Source organism: Carcharhinus amblyrhynchos, chromosome 2 (genome assembly GCF_965287045.1).
Source record: "Carcharhinus amblyrhynchos chromosome 2, sCarAmb.v2.hapA, whole genome shotgun sequence".
In the NCBI taxonomy this organism is placed as follows: domain Eukaryota; kingdom Metazoa; phylum Chordata; class Chondrichthyes; order Carcharhiniformes; family Carcharhinidae; genus Carcharhinus; species Carcharhinus amblyrhynchos.
In genome coordinates this window covers 92,638,995-92,663,799 of record NC_137325.1, presented here as the reverse complement: position 1 = coordinate 92,663,799, position 24,805 = coordinate 92,638,995, and the positions used below count along the sequence as shown (strand labels likewise).

General features: G+C 41.4%; 1 protein-coding gene across 3 annotated transcripts in view; it reads right to left on the bottom strand.

Moving 5' to 3' along the window:
- ezh2 (enhancer of zeste 2 polycomb repressive complex 2 subunit) overlaps positions 1-24,805 on the bottom strand; it is a 97,244-nt gene that overhangs the window by 58,458 nt on the left and 13,981 nt on the right. For all 3 annotated transcript variants that reach the window (XM_080209272.1, XM_080209265.1, XM_080209257.1), the window contains 4 exons: positions 17,426-17,554; positions 10,322-10,441; positions 3,719-3,839; positions 1,505-1,693 (listed from right to left, as the gene is read on the bottom strand). In XM_080209272.1, the coding sequence (XP_080065398.1) occupies positions 1,505-1,693; positions 3,719-3,839; positions 10,322-10,441; positions 17,426-17,554 (559 nt within the window). The remainder of the gene's footprint in view (positions 1-1,504; positions 1,694-3,718; positions 3,840-10,321; positions 10,442-17,425; positions 17,555-24,805) is intronic.

The window sequence follows — 24,805 nt, the reverse complement described above, 5'->3', positions numbered from 1 at the left end:
GGTAACCCCTCGAAAGCTTGCGAGTATATTATCAAATAAATAGGTTGGACTAAAACCTGGTGTTGTCAGACTTTTTCCTGTCTACATCAGCAGGGATGAAGTGGAAATGGTTGAGCGCTTCAGGTATCCAGATATACAGATCACCAACAATCTTTCCTGGTCCCTCTATTCTGAAGCTTTAGTTACAAATACCCACCAAAGCCCCTACTTTCTCAGGAATCTAAGGAAATTTTACATGTAGGCTAAAAGTCTCAGCAACTTTTACAAACACACCATAGAAAGCATCCTTTCCAGATGTATCATAGCTTATTAGACTCCTGCTCTGTCTAAGACTGCAAGATACTACGAAAGGTTGTGAACGTAGCCTAGTTCATCACGCAAACCAGCCTCCCAGCTGTTGACTGTCAACATTTCCCACTGCCTTGGAAAAGCAGCAAGCATAATCATGGATCCCACGGACATACTCTCTTCCACCTTCTTTCGTCGGGGAAAAGATTTAAAAAAATCTGAGATCACGTACCAACCAATTCAAGAATAATTGCTTCCCTGCTGCCATCAGACATTTGAATGGACCTACCTTTTATCAAGTTGATCTTTCTATGACTGTAACACTATTCTGCACCTCTACTTTCCTTCTCCCCTATGTATTCTAAGAATGGTATGCTTTGTCTGTATAGAACACAAGAAACAATACTTTTCACTGTACACCAATACATGTGACAATAATAAATGAAGTCAAAAAGATAGATTGAGGAAGGGTGTGGGCAAAAATCTGGCAAATACAACTTTATCAAAACCTTTAAGATTCTGAGGGGTATTGACAAGGTGGATGTGGCGAGGATGGTTTCGCTTGCAAGAGAATCTAGAACTAGGGGTCTGGGTTAATAAGGCAGAAATGAGGAGAATATTTTTCTAAGTCACGAGTCTCTTCAACTCTTCCTCAAAAGGAATTGGAAGCAAAGTCTGAAAATTTTGCAGGCCAACGTAGATAAATACTCGGGCCATGATTTTCTGGGCCTATTCACCACAGGCATAAGTCGAATTATGTACACTAACTCTCAAGAGGCCATAACAGGGCTTACAGCAATGAGATCTCAGTTTGTGTTGCTTCCAGGGTCATCAGCTGTTCTCCCACCCATCAGCATGAAAGCACATCTGTAGGAATCACTACTGTCTTCCAAAAACAGAAATAGTTGTGGTAACCACAGCAGGGCTGCTGTATGACTAAAGCCCCCATGTGGTGAGGGACATAGCAGGGCAGTGCCTCAGAGGAACCCCAATTGGAGGGGGAGGTGTACACAGGTGTCTGTGTTCTGCTCCTAATTCATATGTTCTTATACATTAAGGGATGTGGGAACAGTAGGGAAATATGATACAAGAGGTAAATGATTGGCAATGATTTGTTTGAATGTGGAACAGGGTTAATAGGCTGAATGGCCTACATCTGCTCCCATGTTCTTAAAGTTAATAAAATTTATAAGAAAAACTTAAATCATACTCTTACCATCCATATTGATTTCCTGATAATCTTTTCTGGAATCATTGCTTTCTTCTTTGATGTCACTTCCATCTGTCTTCTCAGATTTGTTCTCTTGATCATCTTCATCATCATCCTCCTCTTCATCATTATCACTGTACTGAGTGAGAGCATTTACCAACTCGACAAAGATCTCATCGTTGATAAAACCACATTCTGCAATATTGAAACAAACATCATGTAAAGATTGGAGTGAAAGATGGTGAAACATTGAGGAAAAAAAAGAGCGTTTGGCCCCTCAAAATTGTCCCACCATTCAGCGTGATCATGGCTGATCCTCTATCTCAAAGGCATAATCCCATTCTTTCCCCATACCCCTTGATGCCTCAAGTGTTTAGAAATCAAATTCCTTTTTAAATATATTCAATGACTGTCTCCACGTGCAAACGAGCCTACCATCCACTGCCTCGGAAAAGCAGCCAGCATAATCAAGGATCCCAGACATGCTCTCTTCCAATTTCTTTCATTGGGAAAGAGATACAACTCTGAGGGGACACACCAATCAACTCAAGAGCAGCATCTTCCTTGCTGCCATCAGACTTTTGAATGGACCTACCTCATATTAAGATGGTTTTTCTTTACACCCTAGCTATGACTGTAACACTACATTATACACTCTCTCCTTTTCTTCTCTATGTACAATATGATTTGAATGTATAGCACACAAGAAACAATGCTTTTCACTATATTGTTGTCACATGTATTACAATACACCAATCAAACCACAGCCTTCTGTGATAGAGAATTCCACAGCTTCACCACCTAGTGAAGATATTTCTCATGTCACAAATGGCCTACCCCTTATTCTGAGACTGTGGCTCCTTGTGCTATACATCCTTGCATTCAGCCTGTTCAGCACTGACAGAATTTTATACCTTTCGATTTGATCCTCTCTCATTCTACTAAATTTCAGTGAGTATAAGTCTAGTCAACTCAGTCCAAGTGCAGGTTAGGTTGATTGCCACGCTAAATTAACCCTAGTGTCAGGAGAATTAGCAGGGTTAATATGTGGGGTTACAGGAATAGGGCCTAGGTGGGATTGTGGTGAGTGCAGACTCGATACGCCAAATGGCCCTCTTCTAATGATTCTTTCCTCATACAACAATCCTGCCATCCGGGGCTCATACTGGTGAGCCTTCACTGCACCTCAATGTCAAATATATCATTTCTTAGGTAAGGAGACCAAAACTATACATACTACTTCAGGTGTGGTCTCACCAAGTACCTATGTAAGACATCCTTGCTCATGTGCTCAGAACTTCTTGTAATGACAGTCAATATACCATTTACATTCCTAACTGCTTGCTGCACTTACATGCTTGTTTGCAGTGACTCATGTACAAGAACACCTGATCCCTTTGTTGGGGAAAAAAAAAATCAATATTTCCTAATCTGTCACCATTTCAATAACAATCTGTCATTCTGTTTTTTCTGCCAAAGTGGCAACTTCAAACTTATCCATGTTGTACTGCACCTGCCATTTATTTGCCCATTTGCCTAAAATCACCTTGAAACCTCTTTACTTCCTCTCCATTGCTCTTAATTCCACCTAGTTTTGTATTGTCAGCAAACTTGGAAACATAACATTCAATCTCCCAATATAAATCGTTGATATATATATTGTGAATAGCTGGGACCCAAGCACTGATCCTGGTGACGCTCCATCAGTCACTACCTTCCAACCTGAAAAAAATTTCATTCATTCCTACTATGTCCTGTATGCTAACCAGCAATTCCAGTTCCATACTAGTATATTAATGCCAATTCCACGCGCTCTAACCTCATGTGGGATTTTTATCAAAAGCTTTCTGAAAATCCAAACACACCACATCCACTGGTTATCCCTCGAAAAACTCCAGGCAGTTTGTCAAACACAATTTCTCTTTCATAAATTCATGCTGATTTTGTTTAATCTCTTTGATATTTCATAAGTGTCCAGTTATCACATCCTTTACAACATACTCTAGTTTTTTTCCATACTCCTGATGTTAGTCTAACAGTTTGTAATTCCTTGCTTCACTTTCACCAGGTTAACTTGGGGAATCATGGGGAGGAAAAAAAAAATCAGACCCCCAATATAGAAATTAAAAAAAAACATGGGCTTTAGAGTCCAAATGTTCATACTTTGGAAAATTTAAAATCACAATAGAACTAACAAATTCCCACTACGGATAATCTCACCTCTGTCCCCATGCACCTTTCCATCATAGTTTTTGATGAGTTCTTCAATGAAAGTCCCATCTTGATCCAAGATTTCATCCCCCATGTAAGGAATATTATGTAAAACAGTTTCATCTTCCACCTTAAAATTAAAAAAAAAGTTCCTTACATCTAGTTACACAAAAAAGTGGCAAACATTTGGAGCTCATTATTGAGCTCCTAAATAGTGTAACATTTAAATATAAACAGAGTAATTTTTAAATATACTTGTGGACCATCTCAAGTGTCTTTGAACATAAGAAATAGGAGCAGGAGTAGGCCATCTAGCCCCTCGAGCCTGCCCTGCCATTCAATAAGATCTTGGCTAATCTGTTGTGGCTCAGTTCCACATTCCCGCCCTCTCCCCATAACCCTTAATCCCCTTGCCTGTCAAAAACCTATCAACCCGCGTCTTAAAAATATTGAGCGAGGCAGCCTCCACCACTTCAACAGGCAGAGAATTCGAGAGATTCACCACCCTTTGAGTGAAGAAGTTCCTCCTCAACTCTGTTCTAAACCGCCCCCCCTTTATCTTGAGGCTATGCCCTCTAGTCCTACTGTCCTTTGAGCGGGAAGAGCCTCTCCACCTCTATCCTATACATCCCATTCAAGATCTTATATGTCTCAATAAAATCTCCCCTCATTCTTCTAAACTCTAACGAGTACAAGCCTAGTTTATTCAGCCTCTCCTCATAGTTCAACCCCCTCAACTCCGGAATCAGCCTAGTAAACCTCCTCTGCACTCCCTCCAAGGCCAAAATATCCTTGCATAAGTGCGGCGACCAAAACTGCACACAGTACTCCAGCTGCGGCCTCACCAGTGCCCTATACAGCTGCAGCAAGACCTCCCTACTTTTATATTCAATCCCCCTCGCTATGAAGGCCAGCATCCCATTTGCCTTCCTGACCACCTGCTGCACTTGCAGGCTGGGTTTCTGCGACTCATGCACAAGGACCCCGAGGACCCTCTGCACCGTCGCATGCTGCAGTTTTTCGCCACGTAAGTAATAATCCTTCCTACCATTATTCCTACCAAAGTGGACAACCTCACATTTGCCAACATTAAATTCCATTTGCCAGTTCCTGGCCCATTCGCCCAGCCTATCTAGATCCTTCTGCAGACTCTCCACACCCTCCGCACAATTTGCTGTTCCACCAATCTTGGTGTCATCAGCAAATTTCGACACCCTACACTCGGTTCCCTCCTCCAGATCATCTACATATATGGTAAATAGCTGAGGCCCCAGCACCGACCCCTGGGGCACTCCACTAGTCACCAACCGCCAATCCGAATAGCACCCGTTGACCCCCACTCTCTGCCTCCTATTTGACAGCCAATCCTCTATCCACGCTAACACCCTACCCCAACTCCATGCCCCCTGACCTTCTGTAATAACCTCTTGTGAGGCACCTTGTCAAACGCCTTCTGAAAATCAAGAAACACCACATCCACCGGCTCTCCTCTATCCACCGCCCTAGGCACATCCTCATAGAACTCCAACAAATTTGTCAGACACGACTTCCCCTTAACGAAACCGTGCTGCGTCTGCTCTACCAAACAATTCTCAAGATGCCTCGCTATTTTCTCCTTGATCACGGATTCTAACATTTTTCTTACAACAGACGTTAAACTAACCGGCCTATAATTCCTCGCCTTTTGCCTGCCACCCTTCTTAAACAACAGCGTAATATTAGCCATTTTCCAATCTTCCGGCACTTTCCCGGAATCCAGCGACGTTTGGAAAATAACCACCAAGGCATCCACTATCAGCTCCGCCATTTCTTTCAGAACCCTTGGATGCATTCCATCCAGTCCTGGGGACTTGTCCACAATCAGTCCCTCCAGTCTGTCAAGCTGAAACAGCAACAAGTCCAATTTCTTTGGGGTGGAGGAAAAAGGGTGTTATGTTTGCAAAGTTAAAAAGCAAGATTTTCAGTAATGTTAGCAAGGTCAGAATCTATTCCTTAGACAGTAGAAGACTCTCAATTATACACTTATAGAGTCATGGAGGTTTACAGCATGGAAACAGGCATTTTGGCCCATATCCTTCTATACCCATCTTATCCATGTAACTACGTAAATGCTTTTTAGAAGGCAATGTTATATCCACGTCTACTACTACCTCTGGCAGCTTGTTCCACACACTCACCACCCTCTGAAAAAAATTGCTCTTCTGGACACTTCTGTATTTCTCCCCTCTCACCTTAAACCTATGCCCTTTAGTTTTAGACTCCCTTGTCTTTGGGAAAAGATATTGACTATCTATCTTATCTATGCCCCTCATTATTTTATAGACCTCTATATGGTCATTCCTCAGCCTCCTACACGCCAGACGAAAAGAGTCCCAGCCTATCCAATCTCTCCTTAAAACTCAATCCATCAAGTCTCTAGTATCCGAGTAAATTTTTCTGCATCCTTTCTAAATTAGTAATATCCTTTCTAATAGGTTGACCAGAATTGCACACAGCATTCCAAGTGTGGCCTTACCAATGTCTTGTAGAGCTTCAACAAGATGCCCCAATTCCTGTATCCAACGTTCTGATTGATGAAGCCAAGCATGCCAAATGCCTTCTTCACCACTCTGTCCACCTGTGACTCCACTTTCAAAGAGCTATTCATAGCCTCCCCTTTCAAAATTCCCTCTACCCTGTCCGTTACATCCTTGACCCCTGCTCCAGGGAGGCAGACCACCATCCTGGAGTCACGCCTCTGTCCACAGAACCTCCTATCGATACCTCTGACCCTCCCGTCCCCTACCACTATCACCTTGCCAGCCCCCTTCTGTCCCTCTAAGTCAGTCACCTCCTCCTGCCTATCTTTCTGTGCCCCTGTCGACGAACCATGGGGGGCCTCTGGGGAGGCCGGGGGACCCCGACTACTCTTCTTCTTCCTCTTTCCCCTCCTAACAGTCGCCCATTCTCCCTTCTCTTCAGCCCTTGAGACCTCCTCCTGCTCATGGTTCCCAGCCATTATCTCCTCGTTCTCCCTGACTAGAAACGCATCTTCCAGCCGCCCCTCGAGTTGCCTGACCCGGGCCCTCAAGCGCTGCAGTTCTAAACATTTACTGCAGATGTGGACCTTGGGGACACGTGACACCACCAGGAACTCCCACATGTGGCACCTGACGCAACTTACATTCCTCCCTATATTCCCTACCATGTCCCAACCTCCTGTAAGTGCCCAAAGGTAGAAATCTGTCACTCACCTTCTCTAAGCCTACTCTCTCCTAAGCCCAGTGAGCCAAAGCCCTTCTCACTCAGTTCCCACTCACTCCGCTGCCCGCTCTATGCTGCTACCCCTTATTTATACCCCCCGCTCCCCCTTAACGACAATCCCCTGGCCTAACTTCCGGTACGGAAGTAAACTACACTCTAACAAGCCCCGAGAACCGCAAGTACAGAAAAAAAGCGGTTTTTTACTTTAAATCAGTCACTCACCACAGCCACAAGGTTCAATGCTCCGGAGAACAATGAGGTGGGTCCCCAGGTGAGTATCCGATTTATACCCCCCCCTCCTCCTTAACGACTATCCCCTGGCCTAACTTCCGGTGGGTCGTGCGTGGGCTACTCTTGGAGGTTCCAGGAGTGGCCTAGTACTTCGTGTCAGTGTGTGTGCTTGATCCTGGACCGGTAGAAGGGCACCGCAACAGCTCGGTGACTAGCACTGCTGGCTGTGCAGATACATGGATTTGGGCCTGTGTCTGTGGGAGTTTGTGCATTCTCCCTGTGGATGCGTGGGTTTCCTCCGGGCGCTCCGGTTTCCTCCCACACCCCAAAGATGTGCTCTTAGGCTGATTGGTTTTACCAAATTGACACTATTCTCCCCTGAATCTGGCTAAATCAGGGGTTCTATTCGTAGACACGCAGGGTAGAATAGGTGTAGGGTGATGCGGCGGCGCGGGCTTGTTGGGCCGAAGGGCCTGTTTCCCGTGCTGGGTTGTTCTTTGTACCCCTAGATCTCTTTGTTCTGTAACTGTCCCCAGTGTCCTACCCTTAACTGAGTAAGTCCTATCCTGGAACAATCTTTCAAAATGCATCACCTCGCATTTGTCTAAATTAAACTCCATCTGCCATTTGTCAGCCCACTGGCCCAATCGATCAAGATCCCATTGCAATCAGAGATAACTTTCTTCACTGTCCACTATGCCACCAACCTCGGTGTCATCTGCAAACTTACTAACCATACCTCCTATACGCTCATCCAAATCATTAATGTAAATGACAAATAACAGTAGACCCAGCACTGATTCCTGAGGCATACCACTGGCCACAGGCCTCAGTTTGAAAAACAACACTCTATAACCACTCTCTGGCTCTGTCATCAAGCCAATTTTGTATCCGTTTAGATACCTCACCCTGGATCCCATGAGATTTAACCTTATGCAACAACCTACCATGTGGTACTTTGTCAAAGACCTTGCTAAAGTCCACGTAGACAACATCAACTGCACTGTCCTCATCTACCTTGCTGGTTACCCCCTTCAAAAAAAACCCCAAATTTGAGAGACATGATTTTCCACTTACAAAGCCATGCTGACTGTCCCTAATTAGTCCCTGCATCTCTAAATGCCTCGTCTCTCAAAATACTTTCCATTAACTTACCCACCACGGATGTGAGGCTCACTGGCCTGTAGTTCCAAGGCTTTTCCCTGCAGCCCTTTTTAAACAAAGGCACAACATTTGCCACTCTCCAATCTTCTGGTAGCTTGCCGTGACTGATGACTCAAATATCTTGGATGTGGGACCCGCAATTTCCTCCCTAGCCTCCCACCATGCCCTGGGGTATACTTCATCGGGTCCCAGGGATTTATCTACTGGTGCGCTTTAAGACTTCCAGCACCTCCTTCTCTGTAATATGTACATTCCTCAAGACATCACTATTTATTTTCCCAAGTTCCTTAACATTGATGCTTTTCTCAATAGTAAATACTGATGAGAAATATTCATTTAGGATCTCACCCATCTCTTGCAGATCCGCACACTGATGACCTTGTTGATCCATAAGAAGCCCTATTCTCTCCTTTGTTACTCTTTTGCCCTTCATGTATTTGTAGAAGTTCTTTGGATTCTTCCTTGCCTTATCTGCCAAAACAATGTCGTGTCCTTCCTGATTTCTCTCTTAACTCTATATCTACACCCCCTATGCTCAAGCGATTCACTTGATAGAACCATAGGACCATGCAGTGCAGAAAGAGGCCCTTTGGCCCATTTAGTTCTGGTCACATCACTACAAGAAGGATGTGGAAGCTATTGAAAGGGTGCACAGGAGATTTACAAGGATGTTGCCTGGATTGGGTGGCATGCCTTATGAGGATAAGTTGAGGGAGCTAGGTCTTTTCTCCCTGGAGAGACAAAGGATGAGAGGCGACCTGATAGAGGTTTATAAAGATGTTGAGAGGTATAGCTAGACTGGATTCTCAGACGCTATTTCCTAGGGCTGAAGTGGCCGCTATGAGAGGACACAGGTTTAAGGTGCTGGGGAGTAGGTACAGAGGAGATGTCAGGGGTAAGTTTTTCACTCAGAGGGTGGTGAGTGAGTGGAATCGGCTGCCGTCAGTGGTGGTGGAGGCGAACTCATTGGGGTCTTTTAAGAGACTTCTGGATGAATACATGGGATTTAATGGGATTGAGGGTTATAGATAAGTTTGGTAGGTGGGGATATGATCGGCACAACTTGTGGGCTGAAGGGCCTGTTTGTACTGTGGTGTTCTATGTTTTATGAGTCTGCACCGACCACAATCCCACCCAGACCCTACCCCCATATCCCTACATATTTTACCCACTAATCCCTCTAACCTAAGCATCTTTGTACACTAAGGGGCAATTTTAGCATGGCCAATCAATCTAACCCGCACATCTTTGGACTGTGGGAGGAAACCTGAGCACCCGGAGGAAACCCACGCAGACACAAGGAGAGCGTGCACACAGACAGTGACCTGAGTAGGGAATCGAACCCAGGTCCCTAGAGCTATGAAGCAGCAGTGCTAACCACTGTGCTACCATACCGCCCAGCTGCCTGTGCATGTCATGTGCCTCTTTCTTCTTCTTGACTAAGGCCTAAATATCCCAAGTAATCTGGGGTTTCCCTACTTCTGCCAGCCTTGTCTTTCACTCTCAAGAGGTGTTTCCTCTGAATACTGGTTAACACACTTTTGAAAGCCTGCCACATACCAGACATCCCTTTGCCTTCCCACAGACTCCCCCAATTAAGCTTTGAAAGTTCCTGTCTGATACTATCAAAATTGGCCTTGCCCCAATTTAGAATTTAACGTAGACATCAGTGCAAGTGTTTTTTTAAAAGGAATTTTTGGTATTGTATTAGCTAAATTTTACAAAAAATGTGTGAAAAATGTCACTTCAGCCATTAATGAATGTAACACAAGCTAATGTATCACAACATTAACTTCTGGATGTTCAATTTTGAAAAAAAAACAATTAAATAGATCCTCCCTTTGTCCAAATAAAATTATAATATTAATTATTTTAAGTGGTAAACCATTCTCACTATCCATGCATTGCATGAATCTATCATTGCAATTAAACAAAAATTGAAAAACAAATTTTACCTAAGTTTGAACCACATACCATGAAATTTTGCTGAAGGGGAGACCAAGAATACATAACTGGGATTGAAGCTACTGCATTCAAAGTCTTCAAGGGAATGATTTGCTTTGGAAACTCTGGGAATCCACTCTCCACAGCGCACTAGAAATAAACAAAAAAATTCTTAGGACAAATCACAGAAATATTTCTGCGATGAAATTGAAGTTACAGTTCAACTAACTATATCATAAAATTAAAATGGCACTATAAGGCTATAATGCAATTGTGGACTCATACAACACCAAATCATTGAAATTTACAGCACAAGATGTAAATATATGACCCACTATCAAAATCAGATTTTTGACGTCACAATCCAAAATTAATCCCACATCTGTGCTTTCTTCCTGGCCCTGTATTATCCTCTATTTTAAATGTTTATATATTACAAGATGCAATGATCTTAACTATTCTTTTTGCCAAAACATTCCATGCTCTGACATGCTGCATAAATCAATTTCTCCTAACCTCTTCACTTGCAACCTCTGTTCCCTCTAATTTTTTTTCCAACCTCATGTAAAATGAATTACATTATATGCACCAATATCAAGGTTATACAAAAACTGAAAACTTATACATTTTCTTACAAGTTACCAGAGGTATGGAGAAAAAAAACATTAAAACAAAGGATAATTAACAAAATGCACAGTTCATGATGTTCATTTAATATGAAATCAAATAAAATCTGATGAAAGTGAGAGATTAACTTGTATTTATTGAAGTCCTCAAATTACATAGAATCATAGAACCCCTACAGTGCGGAAGGCCCACTGAGTCTGCACTGACCACAATCCCACCCAGGCCTATTCCCACACATTTACCCTGCTAATCCCCCTGACACTAGGGTCAATTTAACATGACCAATCAATCTAACCCACACATCTTTGGATTGTGGGAGGAAACCAGAGCACCCAAAGAAGACCCATGCAGACATGGGAGAAAGCGCAAATTCCGCATAGACAGTAACCCAAGGCTGGAATTGAACCTAGCCCAGGTGCTTGGCGTTGTGAGGCAGCAGCGCCAACTACTATGCCACTGTTTGGTTCCTTTCTTTTCAATAAACACGCACTTGATCTGGAGGTGGCTGGATCCAACTGCTTTGAGGTGGTTGCGTTTCTATTTCTGAAGCCATCTACGACTTGTCTCTTTTAAATTAGATATTTTAAACCACCAAGTAATCACAGTAAGAAGTCTCAGTGGGTTTACTATCAAATAAACTGGTTGGACTTTAACCTGGTGTTGTGAGACTTCTTACTGTGTTTACCCCAGTCCAACGCCAGCATCTCCACATCACCACCAAGTAATGACAAGGATCAAACAGTGGGAATCCACAACTTGTGCTATTATGCCACTCACACACATTGGAAAATGAATCAAAAACAATTGCTCATCAATTTGTGTGGATAATTGGGCACTGAAGAGTCTGGCCCCTATGACATAATGGGGAGCGATTCAAGATTCATTTCTTGCTCTCCGCAAAATCTCAAATCCATTTCATGCTTTCATCTCAAAGCTAGCACCATTGCTGATAATGTCTCATCTTCCAACCCAATCACAATTTGTGATCAGGATTTCATAGCAGCCTTTGCCCCAACCTTCCCACTTCCCACCACAAAGAACAAAAAAATACAGCACAAGAACAGGCCTTTCAGCCCTCCAAGCCTGTGTCAATCATGATGCCCTAACAGAACTAAAAAAAATTCAGTCCTTACTCGGTCCATATCTTGCTACTCCCTCCCCACTCATCCCGTCCACGTGCCTCTTAAATGTTGCCAATGTGCTTGCTTCCACCATGTCCACTGGTAGCTTGTTCCAGGCACCCACCACTGCATGAAAAACGTCCCCCTCTCACTTTGAACCTGTGCCCTCTTGTAAATGATATTTCCACCATAGGGAAAAGTCTCGGACAATCCACTTGTCTATGCCTCTCATAACTTTGTAGACCTCTAACAGATCTCCTCTCAGCCTCTGTCTTTCCGGTGAAAACAATTCTAATTCATTCAACCTCTCCTCATAGTCAATACCATCAAGACCAGGCAACATTCTGGTGAACCTTCTTTCCACTCCTCCAAAGCTTCCACGTCCTACTGGTAGTGTAGTGACCACTACTGATTTGCACACACTACTGCAAATGCAGCCTAAGCAAGGTTTTCTATAGCTGCAACATGATTTCCAACTCCTGTACTTGTTGCATCAGTAAACCTGGGAGCCTTTGGCCAAATGGTCTGAAATCCCTCCCTCTCACCAATTTATTTTTTATTCATTCATGGGATATGGGCATCACTGATTGGCCAACATTTATTGCCCATCTCTAGTTGTCTACTCTGGCCTCCAGCAGCAACCCTCCTTTATTCACTCTTTGACACTTTCTCTGAAAGACAGTTAACTTTCACTTGTGCTATTGAATGATTTAGAAATTGTGATTGAGCCTGCCATCATTGGCCGTAATTCACTGTGCATTTAAGTGAGCAGCAATGGAATTAAATCACAACACTGTAAACTTCCCTCACAACTAGTCTTAACAAGCAAGTTCAAAATAGACATGCAATGCCTTCCAAGACATGAATATTGCAAGGGCAAGGCTTCAGGGGCAGAATTTTATGATATGCAGGATAAAAATGCAGGATAAATGCAAGCAGGTGTGGCAGCATTTGTGAAGATAAAAACAGTTAACGTTTAAATCTGTATGACTTCTTCAGAGCTGAAGAGGGTTAGAGATGTCATGGATTATATAGTCAGACAGGAAGTTAAAGCTGCCATTGCTCCAGATGACCATAGGATGCTCTCCCCTTTGAGGGGGAGAGGGGATCACCACACCCAGCTGAGGGGCAAGGCTGAGAAGGTGCACTTTCACGGATAACCTCAACTGTAAGGCAATTGAACCCATGTTGTTGGCATCGCTCTGCATCACGAACTGGCCGTCCAGTCAACTGAGCTAACTGATCCCCACAAGCTGAAGATGGTAGAGCAGAATAGAGGGTCAGAGCCACGGCAAAACTGATAGACATCAGACACAAGACGAATGTCAATGATAGCATTAAGGGCTATAGAAGGTGCTGAAAGTGACAAAGGCAAGATAGCAGAATGATTTAAACAAAGGTCAATGCTCAGTGAAAGCAAAGTTAAAGAATAAGTGGCAGATGGCTCTGTGGGGTAGGTGCTTGGGGCAAACAAAGGAAACAAAACAAAGGAAACAAAACAAAGAGGATAAAGAAGGAGGAGGAATTACAAAGTCTAACGTTGTTGAATTCAAATGTTGACTCCAGAAGGCTGTAGTGTTCTTGATTTTCTCAAGGAGGCACTTTTCATTGAAGAATTTACAATTCTTCAAACTTGTTTGACAAAGGGTTGCATCCAAAGTATTAACCATATAACTTTTTATGTTGAGGTGTTGTTCCACCAGTTTATGGTGGGCTTCCCTGAAGCATTGCAACAGGCCATGGACAGCCATGTATGCATGAGAGCAAGCTGATGAGTTGAAATGGCAAGTGACAGGAAGGTTGGGGTCATGCTTTCAGACTTCTGTTAAGCAGTTACCAAGTTTGCATTTAGTTTTCCCAATGTAAAAGAAGGCCTCATTGGAAGCAGTGGCTATAGAACAAATTGAAGGAGGTGCAAGTGAAATGCTGCTTCAACTGAAAGGAGCTCTTCCGGGGTCTTGACCATTGAAAAGGGATGCTTGAATTTTATCATACACTGCTGGTGGGCTGCAGGTTGGGATGTGCACATAATACTTTCCAGATGCCCCCCTGACCAGTCCACAATTTTGATTTTTCTGTGCAGTGTGCGGGGCAGGGTAGAGAGGAGAGAGGACAGGGCAAGAGAGTGAGCGAGAGCAAAGAGTATGGGTGACCAGCAGGTCATCTTGATCAGGTCTCAGGCAGGAAAGAAGTGGGCAATCTCCCTTCGAGTGAGGGGCAGAAGTTCCATTTCCAATCATCTTCATAGAATCATAGAAACCCTACAGTGCAGAAAAAGGCCATGTGGCCCATCGAGTCTGCACCGACCACAATCCCACACAGGCCCTAACCCATATCTCTACACATTTACCCATTAATCCCTCTAACCTACGCATCTCAAGATATTAAGGGGCAATTTTTAGCATGGCCAATCAGCCTAACCTGCACATCTTTGGACTGTGGGAGGAAACTGAAGCACCCGGAGAAAACCCAAGCAGACACCGAGGAGAATGCGTAAACTCCACACAGACAGTGACCCAAGACGGAAATCGAACCCAGGTCCCTGGAGCCGTGAAGCAGCAGTGCTAGCTACTGTGCTATCAAACCTCCCATTTAATGCTCTGACACTCCTCCGAGCATTAAATGGCTATGGAGTTACAATGACAGGTGGGGATGCATTGCCCATTGACCCTACAAGTGGTGTGACGGGAAACCCTCCCAATGGAAAATCTTGTCCCAGATCATAAATGATTAATATTCAATTATGGAATAAATTCAAGAAGGTGGTTGATGGAGCAGTCTTTGGAAGAGGTTATTTTTCATTTATTATTTAGGGCAAAGAAGGTGAACTCAGATATAATTATTAAGTGCACAGCACTTCATAGATTTTTAAAATTCTATTCATTCATGAGATGTGGGTGTCACTGGCTTGACCAGCATTTATTGCCCATCCATAACTACCACTGAACTGAGTGGCCTGCTATCCCATATCAGAGGGCACTTAAGAGTTAATCATATTGCGATGGTTTGGAGCCAGATGCAAGCCAGACCAATAAGAATGGTAAATCCCTTCTCTAAAAGGGCATTACTGAACCAAATGGCATTGGTTTCATGATCACCATTATAGACTTTCAATTCAAGATTTATATTGAATTCAAATTTCTGCCACGATGGGATCAAAACCCATTACCCAGGGTCTCTGGATTACTGGTCCAGTGACAATAGCACTATGCAAGCAGCTCTTCGGGCATGTAGCTCAGAAAGAACATAACTCACAGCTATTATTTTTTAATTAACAGTCTTACTTTACTTCCAAAATTTTACTTTTTCCAGGCTTTAAATTTTCTTTAGGCATGGACAGGTTAGAGTTCTGGTCACAATCACATCAGCCATAATCTTATCAAAAGATAGGATACGGTCAACTCCTGCTCCTAGTTTGTATGTTCATTTGAAAAACACCAAGTTTTACACTAAATGGTGGTAGATAATTACATAAACGTATACATAAGTACATTTTATACCGAGGAAAATACACCTCACAACAGCAGGGGTCCTGCTGCCACTCTGCATTGGGATTGGTGGGGGAAGGAGGGAGGGCAGTGATCAGGGCTGGGATTGTACTCAAGGCTACCCTGGGAATGGTCAGCGGGCCAGCTATCACACTGGCCAGCAATCATGAGACCATCAGTGCGGAGGCACTGATGGATCAGTGCATGCGCAGTAGTCCAGCTGTTTTCAGCCTCTCCACTGGGGATGGGCCCAGCCCCAGTTTTTAATAATATTCAATCTGGTGGCCTCTGCGGTGCACAAAATGTGGGAGATTCTTCTCTAAACTCCCACTGAAAAAAACCCAATGTGAATTTCTCCAGTTTTCACGTGAATGCGACACTTAGAATTTTTTGGGGAGAATTCCACAAAAGACCATCCTTTGCCTGCCATTTTCCTTGAGTAAATCAAATTTGAGATCAGTAACATGAATGCAGTGGAATACAATGTGTGTTCCAAATTTGTCATGTGATTTGATGGTCTTTCCACGTCTTACCTTCAAAAAAAAACTCAGTTTCAGCTCAAACTCATTGTGCATAAACACAACACCCATTTGTTTGGACCACCCAGTTGAAAGATTTGTGGCACAAAGGAAGGATTCTGTTTCCTGAATATAATTTACTTTAGGGCATTCAGGGTTACATGCAAAATTCTGGTCACCAGAGACAAAAATGCAGGTGCCATGTAATACTGTAACAGTTGAATTAGCGCAAAAGGAAAACAGATTGGTTGAATTAGGGACAGAGATAGGTTGATGTGACAAAATTCACATGGACACGTCGTAATAAGAGACTTGGTATCTTGCAGGGTAAGAGCAGAGCTACTGCAAATGAATATTTAATTAACCAGGGTGGTAAATTCAACTAAGGATAATTTACAAGTTAACAAGCTCAAATTTGGTGATTGAAAGTTTAAAAGCTTTTAGCATTATGATTAGAACAGACTTCAAATAAAGATGCAAAAGGAAAGGGAGGGTCTGAGTTTATATAGCCCTTTCAAGAGCTCAGGTTATTCCAAGACACTTTGCAATGGCGATTGAGGGATGAATACTGGCCAAGACACCAAGGATAATCCGTGCTCTTCAAGATAAGTGCAATGGGATCTTTTAGATTTACATGAGAAGGCACACAAGTTTAACAAAGCTGAAAGTCTAAGTAGCTGCATTACAGTATTTTTCTCCTTATGGATCAAATGTCAGGCGTCAATTAACCTCAAGGTTATATTTTAAAGCTTGTTGGTTTTAATGAATCGGTTAAAAAGACTGGATTTAACATGAACGTCCACCAGATTTTCTGATCCTTCGAACTCTACGCCAAACTAATACTAATTGGTTCAAAAACAGAGTAAGGCACGGAGATTCAATACTTAATATTTTCCATATTACAATGACTATACTTAAAAGTAATTCACTGGCTGTTAACGGCTTTGGGTTGACCCATATAATTAGAAAAAGCAAATTATTTCTAATAGGATCATAAAGTTAAAATATCAGTTTTAATAAATTTTGTGCCATTTCAAAGCTATAAACATTTTGAATGCAATAGCCTAAGCACAGCAAAAACCAATTTCAACCTCAGCTCAGTCACGAAATTCTGCAACAAGGGTTTAAGATTGTTCCTCAGTTTGAGAGAGTTCAAAAGAGAAGTTAAGAATTTTCAACTGTCTTTGTTGAACAATGCTACTGTGCAAACTATTTATAGACTAAATACTTATTAAATGTCTATCACGTTTAAATCAATTCATCAGACTATGAAGCATTGCATGAGAAGGTAAGCAGTTTCCTTCCTACAGGGAGAAAGGCTGCACATAAAACTTTGTTCAAATATACTTGACCCTGTCTTTAAAAAAAAATGCAGCATACCTCTCTGGTTCCACGCATTGTGCTCACAGAAGTCATGATGTGAACTGGTTGTATCCTGTGCTGCTTCCAATCCTGGTTCAAGATTTCTGTTTTTTCTTTGATTTTTTGGCGATTTGCATTGAACATACTCTGAAGAGAATTAAGCTTTTGTTAAGTTCAATTTATATTATTCCAGACAATATTCCCTGGATATGCACCCCCACTTTCCATCCTACTTAACAAATGGAAAAGAAATAGGACCACATACAAAAGGAAAATTGCTCATCACCACCATTCACAAATGGTACTGAATTTGACTAACATACAAGAAAATAAATCACTTTCAGTTAATGCTTGGGACTGACTGACCCAAACTCTAAGTCTATGCTTCTCCTGTGTTTTGAGTGAAACAAAGTCAAGCTACTCCATATCAAATAGAAAATGTAAAAGCTACCAAAAACAGAAATTATGCATCACTCTTCTCAATTACCTACAAGAATAACATGGAATGAAAAAAATGTTTTATATACTATGGTGATGCATGGCTGTCCTCAAGCCCTGCAACCTTGCATCCATATGACCCAATATACTGAGATAAGAGGCCCCTCCAGCAATCTTTGTGATTTCTGGGTCATCACTGAATGTTTACACTGAACATTATTTATGTACATTTAAACATACTATCCAGGGAATCATGGAAGCTTATAGCACAGGAACAGACCATGCAATCAGCTAACCTCTAAATGATATAAATGTTTTGTCCCATATCCTTTCATTCAGCTGGTAAAGTTCCTTATAAATCTTAAATTATTAATAGAATCAGCCTGCTCTTTCAGGTAGTGTTCCAGATCTGGACAACTGAGTTGAAGAAAATTCTTTTCATCACCCCTTTGGATTTTTCACCAGTTATTCTGAATCTATGACTTTTTGGAACATTTTTCCCTACTTCCTTTAAAAGCCCATCATCTTGAAAACATTATTACGCAATATTAACCTTTATCTGTTCATAGAAAATCAATTCTAACTTTTCTAACCTTGTTGCAAAACTGTAATCCCTCACCCCGGTAAACATCCTATATCTTCCTTCATGCCTCATCACCCTTCCTGAAGCATAGTGCCCAGAATTATCCATAATGCTGCAGCTGAGGCCGAACCAGTGTTTTATAACGTTTTAGTATGATCATCTTGTTTTATACTTTGCTCTTAAGAAATTCTATATAAGCTTTAAGTATCCACCGAATTTAGCCTATCGCATTTACAGATTTGCAAATCTGGGCAATATGCCCCCTTTTAAAGGTGTGTACCTGAACAACATGTCCCTGTTCATCTACACTTTTGAAAATCTTGCCATTTGTAGTATGTTGTCTTTCAAGGAGACCTCACAAAGTGCATCACTTCACACATTTTTTTACACTGAATTTCTGCCCAATTTACTACCCTTCTCAAATAATCCTGAAGCCATTAGTTATCCTGATCTTTCACTTTACCAAGCTATCTCCAAACTTTATAATATTTCACCCTACAAAGCCATACCAGCTCTTCTTGATTAAGCTATGCCTTTTCAAATTAAGTTATTTTGTTCCAAAAAGTGGTTTCTAATAACTCTTCTACTACCAATAGGCTGACTTGCCAGTAGTTTCCTGGTTTATCTCTCTCCTCTTTCACAGAGTGATATAAATTCAGAAATAGTTCTCCACCACTACTCTTGTATCCAACAAGGATTAAAAGATCTAATCCTTAGATTTCTACCTTGCAATCCATCCGGACAAGTTGAAATTCTAACTTTCAGTAATTGTAAATGTTTCAACATATTTTCTCCTGCATGTTTTAGTGCAACCTTTCCATCATCTATTCTGTCAAAACAGATGTGAAATACTCATTTAATATTTTGTCACGTCCTTTGCCTCTACATGAAGACTTCCATTTGGACTTTAATGGACCCAACTTTTTCCCAGCAAACTGCTGATACTTTTAATGTTTACCACATAGGATTTGATTAAATCTTGCCTACAAATCTTTTCTTGCTACCTCTCTTTGCCTCCTGTTGCTCTTGTACCTTGGTTGTTAACCAGATCTTGGCTGAAATTCAACACAAGTCTCTTTCTTCGGTTTTATTTATATGCATATAAAAACATTTTCTTCCGACAATTCCTACTATCACCTTATCACTGTTGGTAGGTAAAAGTTTTGGAACTCCCTTCCTAATAGCATTGCGGGTGTTCCTACAAAACATGAACTGTAGCAATTCAAGAAGATAGCTCACCACTACCTTCTCAATGCAATTAGGGATGAACAGTAAATGCTGGCCTAGCCAGCGGTGCCCACATCTACCCGAACAAACTTTATAAAGAAAATTATTTTGCAATGATCAATTTCTACAATAATCAATATTAAACATAACATTGTTAGTCAGGAATGAAGGGAGAGAGTAAAGGGGGATACAGATCAAGAATGCAGCTACAACGTGGTCCTTGGTGCATACATAGTATCTGTGCTAAGACAAAAAACAGCAAAAAAAGGGCAAATTCCATTATTTAAAAGCTGCACAAACAACATTTGATATTAGAATGCACTTTAAATGGAGATACGCTAATCAGACCAGCATCCCTATAAAACTGGAATTCAGGATTGAATCACCCAGATTCTCTCTTCCTATTACATGTCCTTTATCTTCTGGATTTTTGCCTTTGGATGTCAGAGTTGTGGGAATGCTGTCTTCTTGATTTGGCAATGAAGGCAGTCATTTTTACTCCAGGTTTCAGCATTATTTTTATCCAACCCATCTGATGACAATGCTCAAACCCAATGGTCTGGGAACAGGAGTTTACAGCTGACCTTATTTGATCACATTGTGCTGGAATGGGAGAAAGAATTTCTCTTTTCGGTCAAGATCCTGTAGAGCTGAGACATTGACCCGCTTTTGCTTGGACATTTAGGCCTTGAAATCTGACTGTTTGCCACAGATTAAACAAATCTACAATCCAGCAATCAGTATCCCACTTGGACAGTAATACAGACCTCACTTAGACCTTTGACCCAAACAATGACATAATTCTGGAGATGCTAATGTTATGATAAAAGATGCCACCATGTGATCATGTATTTGTCTTTTGACAGAAGAGAGGATTTTGTTAAATGCTCATGCTGAGCACACTGTCAGCAAGAGGACACCATTTGTATTGTTTTTTTTTTAAATGTTCCAGACATTGGACACCCTGACATCAAAGATTCTAAAGGATATCTTATAATTCTCCTGAGTTGCTAGTGAGGACATCATGGTCAGAGTACAATTTTTCTGTAACATCTTCATTAGAGACAATGGTCAGGGAATAAGCACTGATGATGGTGACATATTGGTTACATAGGAGCTGTAGGTGAAGTGTCATGAGTCTGTCATTTAGGTAATAGGAAGGTTCTGGCATTACAGGAATGCATCCAAGATTCTTTCATTCATCATAAAGCCAACTAAGTAGACAGGAGGGATTCTGGTAGCCTTTTCAGTAAGGAGGATGCAGAGATGCTTCAGTGTGATCTGATCGAACTGTGAGTGGGCATGGCAGATGCAGCATAATGTGGATAAATGAGAGGTTATCTACTTTGGTAGCAAAAACAGGTAATAATTGCTCAAACACCTGTAAGTTGTACTGGATATTAACAGTGGTGGGCTGTCATGCTGGAAGCTGTGAAATGTTTAGGTTACATCTTCAGTGGCAAACTACTCTATGATATGAAGAGCACTGCATAGATAGCTATAGTGAGACTAAAATTAAAGTACGGGATAGAGTGAGTCTACTGAAAACATAACCAACAATGCCACACTGCAAAAAAAAATTTCTTTTCTCTTGGCTCAGCTGCCAGCAAAGGAGATAGGTAGCTTATTTCACCTTAAAATTGGCCTCATTTGGAGTACTGTGCACAGTTCTGGTCGCCTCACTATAGGAAAGACGTAGAAGCTATTGAAAGGGTACAGAGGAGATTTACAAGGATGTTGCCTGGACTGGGAGGCATGTCTTATGAAGTTAGGTTGAGGGAGCTGGGTCTCTTTTCCCTGGAGAGACGAAGGTTGAGAGGCGACCTGATAGAGGTTTATAAAATGTTGAGAGGAATGGATAGGGTGGATTCTCAGAGGCTATTTCCCCGGGTTGAAATGGTCGCTACGAGAGGACACAGATTTAAGGTGCGGGGAGGAAAGTACAGAAGTGATGTTAGGGGTAAGTTTTTCACTCAGAGGGTGGTGAGTGAGTGGAATCGGCTGCCGTCAGTGGTGGTGGAGGCGAACTCGCTGGGGTCTTTTAAAAGACTTCTGGATGAGTATATGGGGTTTTATGGGATTGGGGGTTATAGATAGGTGTTGATGTGATCGGCGCAACTCGTGGGCCGAAGGGCCTGTTTGTGCTGTAGTGTTCTATGTTAAAAAGGTGATAGAGGATGTTATAGAAATAAACTGTGACACCATTCATATGTTTGCTTGCTTAACAGAATCACAAAAGTATAAAGCTCTGTGACCAGATAAAATGCATCCAAGAATTCTTAAGGAATTAGGGGAGAATGCCTGAACACTGGCACAAATCTCTCCCTAACTATTGAATAGAGACATTCCTCTGGTACTGAAAAAACAGGAATCACTGGAAATGTTTAAAAGTGGATTATGTAACTGTTGAACTATATAACTCAAAAGGACAGTGGTACAGGACTGCTATTCACCTAGGACAGCTAGCACAGCTCTGGTAGCCAGAAAAGAAGAAATAAATGGAGATACTGATAGGATACATAACAGAGCGAAAAGAATGAGTTGGAGGGATTGGTTTATGAAGGGCAAATAAACCCTTCAAGTTGACATGTTCTCACCAGAAAAGAAAACGTTGAATGGTGACATATGCTGTTTTTAGTATTCTAATAAAAAAACTAGATGACGTAGATCATGGAAAAATATTTCACCTTGTCCAGAACAGCAGACCCAGAGAATGTAGCCTGCGCCTGAACAAGGGTAAATTCAAAACTAATCTGCAGAAACAACATTTCAGTAAGTAATAATTGTATTAGCTCATTCAAACAGAAAATGCAAATTAAATAATTTGTACAGAAAATAATATTTTGGGATTAGTGGATAAATATTTTGGGCCATGACACAAACCATATGAAGCATGCATAGAGAACAGAAAATTACTATGGATTCATGGCCCCGATGAAAGCCCCACCAATTCTTCATCAGGAAAAATACTGTAGACCTACTCGTTGCACTCTCAAATGAAGAATCATGGAGTCCTACAGTGTAAAAGGAGGCCATTTGGCACATTGAGTCTAAACAAACAGCAATCCCACCCAGGTCCCATCCACATTGTTAACCTCCTAACACTAAGCAGCAACTTAGTGTGGCTAATCAACCTAACCTGCACAGGAGACCCACAGACACACCCACGGCCAGAATTGAACCTCAGTCTCTGGCGTTGAGGGACAGCAGTACTAATCACTGTGCCACCATGCCAGAAATTCATGAGTCTTTTCCCCCTTTCATACTTCCAGAATCAATATCTTCCAAGTAGCTATTTCGATCACCTCTCATCGTCAAATCTTCTTTACTACATGCACCAGCTCTCGTCCACTCTGCTTTAATGCATTTTATCATCTTCAAATCATTTATTTTATATTTAAAACTAGACAACTGTACCCTCTGTTTTGATCTGATTAGCTTCAATTCTTCAGCCACATAATTGCTCATGTCAATCTTTTGCTTTTAAGGGTTACATTCTCCATCTCATTCCAATGTTCATTATTATGCTCATCCCTAACCACCTGCTACATCATTTTCTCCAGCTACTTTAATCACCATCCATGTAGTAGGAGCAAGTGCTCCCAAAGCTGGACTGTTGCCTGGAACAGGGAATAAAGACATTCCATCGGAGCTAGAGGTAGACTTGGAGCGGGAGGGTAGGGAAGAATTCGCAAGGGACAAATCACAGAAGTAGAACAATAAATTATATTCTGCTGAGATAGTTTAAGCAATTAAGTTCCAATTTAAAATTCAGAGGCACAAAAGATAATAAGCTCTTGTGAGAAAGGAAATAACAAATGTTTAAGAAAAATTGCATTAATAAATAAAGTTTAAAAAAATCATGACTCTTGCATATAGCATATGAAACAAGGTAGAAAAACCAGAGCCACAAAAGAGACAAATGAATTTGCTTTAATTGTCAGTAAATACATGATTACAAAATGATTAATGTTGGGAAATAAATATTACAGGTACTTTGCTTCAAACAAGTGGAATAATAAACAGCAGTAGTCCTGATAGAGGGTATTGACAATAATAAGAAAAAATCTTGGCTCAGAATATCAGAAAGTAGAATCAGTTATGAGTGGAGTTAAGAAAAGAAATCAGAAAAACACTCGTGGGAGCAAGTTATGGGCCCTTAACAGTAATTCTACCTTTGGGACAGTATTACACAAGAAATAAATCAGAGCTTGAATAAAAACAACGTATGGCCACCTTCAATCTTTATATAGATTCAAGAAATCAAGTTTTTTAAAAAGAATGATTAATGGGATGTGGGTGCCGCTGGATAGACCAGCATTTATTGTCCATCACTAGTTGCCCTTGAGAGGTGATGGTGAGCTGCCTTCTTGGACCACTGCAGTCCCTAAGGTATAGCTGCTATTGAACATAGTTTGGAAGATAATTTTGCAGAGTGAACTAGGAGCAGATACTTTAGATCTAGTATTGAAAGCGTGATCAAAATGAACCAAATAAAGACGGACATACTCAAGTTCTAAACAATCAAAAACTTAAGAGATGCCAAATACATAGGGGGAGAGCTGGCTACAATTGACTGAATATAAGTAGAACAGATAGGTAGTTTTTAAAAAGTGAGAAAATTTCTCAAACGGATTCAAGATGTTCAACCAGAACAGTACAGAAAAGTCAAAAAGTCTATGAAAATCCGTGAGACAAATTACCTGTGGCTTATGAGGGAAGTGTTGAATAGTTGGTATTAGACTATAAGAGGCTTAAGATGTGAACAGAGTAAGCCCTGTAAAGGCCAACTAAAATGTTGCTAAAAAGGAAGTAAACAGAATGTGAATAAATTAGACAGCATTATAAAAATAAATTGAGATTTTTCAATTATATAAAAATGACAACAGATAAATAAACATTGGTTCCTTAGGGGCAGAGACAGGAGATATCATCATGGAGAATGAGGAAATGACAGAAGTTATATTTGTATATCAGAAATATAAAAGGTAACTGAGGGGCTGAGAGAATAACAGAAAAAAATTAGAAAAACTTGGGAATCTAAAAGCTGACCAGTTCCCTGTATCTGATGGCCCGTGGGCTCAAAGTTTAATTGTCTTAAGCTCTTTCATGGGATCTGTTGCTGGAGAGGATATTTGCTACCCGTACCT